At 36.3% G+C, this 6,607-nt stretch overlaps 1 protein-coding gene across 2 annotated transcripts in view; it reads left to right on the top strand.

The window, feature by feature from the left end:
• The window catches only part of LOC133220738 (A-kinase anchor protein 9-like), a 28,327-nt gene extending 23,474 nt beyond the window's left edge, over positions 1 to 4,853 (top strand). For both annotated transcript variants that reach the window (XM_061369038.1, XM_061369039.1), the window contains 2 exons: positions 3,505 to 3,759; positions 4,427 to 4,853. In XM_061369038.1, the coding sequence (XP_061225022.1) occupies positions 3,505 to 3,759; positions 4,427 to 4,432 (261 nt within the window). In that variant the 3' untranslated portion in view covers positions 4,433 to 4,853. The remainder of the gene's footprint in view (positions 1 to 3,504; positions 3,760 to 4,426) is intronic.
• The last annotated feature ends 1,754 nt before the right edge of the window (positions 4,854 to 6,607 follow it).

Consider the following 6,607-nt stretch of genomic DNA (forward strand, 5'->3'; position numbering starts at 1 on the left):
CTCAAGAGTACTTAATTCCTAATAGCAGTTGATTCTCCTCTGCTTTTCTGACTTTCTGACAATTGGAGGGCATCAGCATTTAAAAGCTAAGTAATGATGTACCAGGTGTCTGATTTTGGTGTAGTCTGTGGTGTGGATTGGGGCTAGTGTGTTGGTTTGGGATTCATATGTAGAAGGAGGTTATAATTACAACTACATAAATAAATGTCCTCTAAACATCTACATTCTAGGCAATTGTTATTATACTGTGGGAAACGATTTTGAAAAGTATACCCATTATTTTTCTGTATGCTGCTCTATTGTAGTCTTGTGACTTTCAGTAAGTGTTTTCCTGTTTATAAGAGGCAATATCTAGAACGACTTGCTCTAGATCGGTTTTCAGATGTGCTTAAGCCTATGGTAAAATTGCATCATGGCTAAGTTCCTGATGCTTTCTCAGGCTAAGGGGCTCATTCTTCATTGCTTCTTGGAGACAGATCAGTGCGGAGAGTCTGTTCTGACTGCCCTTCAGCTTCTGGTTTTGGATTCTTCTTCCTCCATTAGTAACTCTTGTGTTTATCTTTTGCTCTTGCTTGCAACTTTTTAAACTCAACAGAGAGATGACATTGATAGTTTCAAAACTGCAGATTCAGAGCTGGCAGAAGCAGTGTTAAGTTCTCCGCAGACTTAGTTTCGGCATTATCAAGCTGATGTGCCTGGAAGACAGGGTGAAAGAATGTACAGTTATATTAGCTTGTATTTGTTACACATTTTGTACAGACTGGAAGAACTATCTTTCTGAAATACAAAATCTGAAAGTATTTTTCTCTTTAAGTTTCAATTCTAGAAAATTTGTTTTCCATAGTTCCCATGGCTGCTGATGGACTTTTTCCTGCTTGATATTGAAATGTAGATAGATAGTCCTCAACTAGTTCCTGAGTCCCATTTTCTGAAGGAATTAGCATGCTGAGACTCCCCTGTCTTGATGTGAGCATCACAGAGTGCATCTGGTCAGCAGTATATTTTTGTTATGCTACTCCTCTCACTTCTGTTTTATTGTTTGCTTTTTGTTGCTTTTTAAAATTTGATTACAATTTGAAGCTACAGTGCATTAGTAGCTGGACAGTTCTGTGTGTATGTGAATGTGCAGTGGGTGAAGTGATATGATTTGTGCATGCATCCACCACTAATCACTAATAGTGTAGTTATTTCCAAAATACTAGATGCTGGTACAGAAATAATCAGTTGAGGACCTGTGTAGCACCAAAAAAATAATAGTTTAATTTGCACATGCAGTTAGTTTTCATATGTGCCCATCTTCATCAATATTTAAGCAGAAAAAAAAAAGAAAATATAAGGTCTGCTTATAACTGCCATGGTAGAATATAGTCTGCTAATTCTGAAGAAGTGAAAGTCAACAGCTTAATTTGGAAAGGAGAGAAATCTGGCATAACCTGATACTTCAGCTAAAATATGCAAAATTCTTGAGGAGGGACATGGAGTAATTCACTTATCCTTGTGCTACACATCTGATTTTGTAGGCAAATCAAGACTGTAAAGCTGCTTTAAGAAAAATCCAACTTAACTTTCCGTTACACAAGGTTTCAGTCAAGTTGGGGAAGGAAGTTCTTAACCAGTGGCACTACATGCCTTTCATTATTTAAAACTAGAAAAAGGCAAAATCTCCTGTAGTTACACTTGAAGTCAGGTTGTCTGCTTCCTGTCATTGTGGCATTTGGACAAATTTTGCTTGTCTTTGGCTAAATTGCAAACAGTTTGGTGAGGTAAATTTACAGTTTATGGAGTATGTAGTAATGTTCTGGGGAGGCAACTGGGACCTTCACCCTTCCCATTTTTGAGAAGCTAAATCTATAGTTTTGTTGTTTGTCAGGTTTTTTTTCCTTAACCTTTGAAGTCGGGAGAACACTGTCCTTTCTTGCCCTGTTCAGAATTTGTGGATTTAATAGATTTTTTTGTGAAATAATGAAAGTTACCTATTTAAAAAAATAAAAGGAAATAATTCATGAAGATGTAGTAGGGAGGAAGTAGGCTTAACTATGTAGGTGGGTGTATTTGTCTGAGCAAATCTTCAGGTCTTCCTCCTGTAAACAGACTAGGAGCCATATGCCAAGCTGTCAGTTGTCTTGAGAATGGAGAGGAGGCTGAAGAAAGCCATGAAAAAATGCAGATAAAGGGATAAACTAGCCAGAAGTCAGAACCGATCCGTCAGTGATGTGTTTATTTAGACAGGGGTGTCCCAGCTGTCTTGCGGGGAGATGAGAACTAGAGATCACTTCAAGTGACAGCTTGCACTGCAGCTGAACAGTGAGTGACTGGGAAAGGAAGTCTGTGTGTCCTGCTTGATTTTGGTGTTGCTGAAGAGGTTGGATGGAAGCCTGGCTTTCTCGATTGGTGAATATCCTGAGCAAACATGCTGCCTTTTTTCTGTAGCTTTCTCTTAAAATTGCAGCAGATTTATTAAAAAAATCACGATATTTGGTATTAGTTGATGTAAAAAGTATTTAAAGCTTTAGGGTCTTCATTAGCACACTTTATATTTACTTTGGAGCTATGTTTTTAAAACATATTATGGCACTTAATTAATGTTGAACTCTTCAATTGGAAAATAATGATTTTTGATACCAGATTTTATTGGTAGCATCTGTTTAGTTTTCAGCTTTAATTTAATTCAGTTTAATTGGTAAAACCTGCTCTGCCTGTTTTTCTTGTTTGAACAGAAATTCTGTTCTTATTAAGAAAAAAGTGTTTTAAATGGATTTTCCTGTGTAAACCACTGTAAAGTGATTAAAAGTGGTAAGCTCTTCGAAAGGCAGTGTCTTACTGTATTTGAATAGCTTACGTACTAATTGGTTTTTCAGCTGTGTGCCTGTCTCACCTGTGACTTTTTGTTCATCAGCATGTTTTGCTACAAGGTAGTGTATCTTGTAATTTACTCACTGCTTGTTTCTAGACTTTTTCCTCATTATGCATTTCACTATTTCTTTATGATGTTTTCCGGAACTTGATCTGCTTTTTGAGTTCTAACATAAACTTTTAAAAAAAGCTTTGTATAATACATGCTGAAAGAAGGGTTTGCTTTATCTGTCTCTGACATTAAAAAATTAAAAATAATTTCTGTAAATTGATTTTTGCGGTACTTATTACTATGAAAATTAAAACTCAGAGGTTGTTTCATTGCACTTATCCTTTATAACGACATTTGTACCTTTACCCTTGGATGGTTTGATTTCTAGGTATCGGGTTTTGGAACAGTAACTTGCTAGTATGAAACTGAAAAGGAATTCATTAATACATTGTCAATTTATATTTAACTTTTCTTTTAAAGCAGACTGTATAAACAGGAAGCCTGAATGTGTCTCAGATATGCTGCATTAACTTCCAACTTGTTTCAGTAGTGATTGGTTTGAAGGTTTATGTAGAATAGCTGGTAAGCCTTTACCGAGGATGTCATTAGTAATAAACAGGAAAACTTTCACCTTTAACAAGATTTTGTCTTTTATGCAGCTTGCCCAATTTAGGCAGCGGAAGGCCCAAACTGATGGTCAGAATGAATCAAAGAAGCAGAAAAAGAAGAAGAAAACAGCAAACATCAAGGATGAAGAATCAGTACAAGATGGGATTGATACTGAGCGATCTCGAGGTGGTGAAGCATCCGCACGCAGCAGCCGAAGGGGAGCAGGTGCCACTGCTGACTTTGCTATTATCAGGACTTTGCATAGTGGAGAAGTTACCAAACACAGCCAGACTTACACCATTGAGGTAAGTTAGTTTCAGGCTGTAAACAAAACTTTTAACAAAACGAAACTGTAAATGAAAGTTACTTTTGGGGGTACAAAATAGTGCATTAACTTTGAGAGTGGGAATACAGGAATTACATGATATTTTGGACATTATTTTATTTCCTTGCCTCCTCTGCCTGTCCGTAGTATGTCCTTCTCCTTAGAGAAGGCACTTTTTATCAGCCTCCTTGTGTTTTCTGTGGTAGTCAGTGTACTGTAGATTATGGAAAGTTTGTTGATACTGCTATACTTTCTAAATAGGTGAAAAATGGTTTTATTTTGTTGCTTATTTTTATGCATTGTGTTTTATTAAAAGGTTACAAATTGCAGTGGATTTTTGATCACTGCAGGTATGGTTATAGCAAAATGCAAAATAAGCATCTTTCATGTATATATAATGTAATTTGAGCCTTTCTGATTAATTAGGAGAAGGAATAAATTTAGAAAACACTAGTTAGAATTGGAAGGCTTAAAAGACTGATAAACAGATACTCTACTTTTACTACTTAATGAAATACGATCTTGACTACTAGTGGCTGAAAGTATGTGCTCTGGGAAGGTGGCAAGATGCCCTGTGTGATATACTCTGGCATTCCAGTTCAGTTCTGAGTGAACATGAATTCATGTAATGTAATATGTTGTTCCAGGTATGAGGGACAGGAGATGCTGATGTATTTACAGAATAGCTTATTCCATTTGCAAAAGCAGTGCTTCTAAAAGGACATGAATGGTATTCTGAAAAAACAGCTTGATGCAGATTCCCAGCTCTGTGCAGGTGAATTTAGTCTGCTCTGAGATACGTAGAATGCTCTGCATTTTGTCCTGTGCTAGGATAGACAATTTGTAACTATTTTGTCTCCATTATCGCATTTCCAGTAGCTGAGAAGTAATAGAAAAATTACACTTTTAAAAAACTTCTCGCATTTATGCACGAAAAAAGAAAGTTACCCTTGTGGAGGAGCAGACTAAAGCATGCAAGTGAATAAAACTTGTAAAGTCATTGATCCGTTTATTTTACAATGTTAATTCTGCAGTATATCAGTACACTAGGTGTTCTGAACTTTAAGGATATGTGCCTTTTAATACGCAGCTTTTCATACTTCTGAAAAGTCGTATTAGGGCTTCAAAACTGTTTAGCTCAGTAAAACTGTTGTTCAACTCAGCTTTTCCTGAAGGAGGTAATTTTTTTTTTAATGAGTATCTAATACCAGAATGACAGTTTTCATAGGTGATGAGTCCTTTTTTGCTTTTTAGGAAAAGAGAAAGATGTACTTCATGAAATGCAGCAGGTTATCTGCAACTAAGGAGAGAGGACTGCCAGGGCAGAGGGCTGTTTAGAGGGAATTGCTTAAGAGGTTTTTTTTTAACATTAGAGTCTAAATAAATATAACTGTATGGAGAAACTTTCTTAACCAGATATATTTTGAAGTACATCATTATTGCATGTTACAGACGACTCTGCTGATGTATTTTCTCTGTCAGGATAAATACCTCTACAACAACTGGAGAAAGAGGGTAAAGTATTAAATCATAGAATAATTTAGGTTGGAAGAGACTTCCAAGGTCATCTAGTCCAATCCCGTGCTCAAAGCAGGTCTAATTAAATCAGGTTAGTCCTAGTAGCCTATGTTGATCTCTGAGGGCTAACAGTATGAGACTGATTTTACAAATGGGAAAAGTATCTGTACTGCAATTGCTAAAGATTACACACATAGATGTATTCTAAAGATTGGGTATGAATTTTCTGAAGTCTGCCTTATTCTCAAGGGATATCATCTTATGTTTAAGTAACTAAACGTAGATGTGCATTTGGGGTTTTTTGGTTTGTTGGGATTTTGTTTGTTTAATTTTTTTAAATGTAGCTTTAGAAGAATAAGCATGGTGATGAGTATGTATTTGTAATTTGACTCTCCTGAATTACTCATGTCTTAGTGACTTATGAAACTGTACTCCCACCAAAAAAAGCTGCTCCCAACTGGGAAAGCATTTTCCTTTGTTACATGTTGTATGCAGCCTGCTTCTTTGTATTAAACAAGTAATGGGTATTTTGGAGTTGGAAGATGATTGCTGAAATCTCTGTGCAGTATTAACAGAAGAGGAAGAATTGTGAGAGTTTCAGTGAAACTCATAACTTACTGGTTTTAGTCTTAGAAGTGCAATGACTTGGACAGAGAGCCTGTATTACAGTAATTGGATTTAGCTTGCTTAGTTGAAATGGCAGCCAGTGTAATAGGCAGTTTCAGGCTAATCTCTGCAATGGAGAATTAGACAGCCTCTTTGAGCTGTTTGCTTTTTCACCCAGCATTAAATCTTCATAGGCTGCTGTGTCAGGAGAGTAAGGCAAGATTACCTGAGGCATTATGCAGGAATATTTCCTAGATAAATTTTGATTCCAGTTACTTTTTTTGTCTTTTACTGGAATCCATGTTTACAATTGTTCCTTCTGTACCACAAAGTAGACTTGGAACATGGCACTCTCTTGCCTATCTATCTAAAATCCTGTCAGGGCTCTTTTGTGGTAGTTTTGTGGATACAAGCTGATCTCCCTGCGGTTTTTTCTAGTATGTCCACTTTACTTAATCTTTACTGGAATCCATGTTTTGAATTGTTCTTTCTGTACCACAAAATAGATTCAGAATATCTGACTATATTGCCTAGGTATCTAAAAATCTTGACTAGGTTCTTTTGTGGTAGCTTTGTGGATAGAAGTTTATCTCCCTGCAGTATTTCCTGGTTAAGGTTTCTGAGTCTTATTTTATGTTAAATGCTTTTCATTGTGGTCTCACGCAGATAATCATATGTTGAATTTCTAGTTGCCTTTGTTTTTT

Source organism: Neopsephotus bourkii, unplaced genomic scaffold (assembly GCF_033783945.1).
Source record: "Neopsephotus bourkii isolate Nb327-2 ecotype Australia unplaced genomic scaffold, CSIRO-AGI_Nbou_v1 NB_1473, whole genome shotgun sequence".
Taxonomy (NCBI): domain Eukaryota; kingdom Metazoa; phylum Chordata; class Aves; order Psittaciformes; family Psittacidae; genus Neopsephotus; species Neopsephotus bourkii.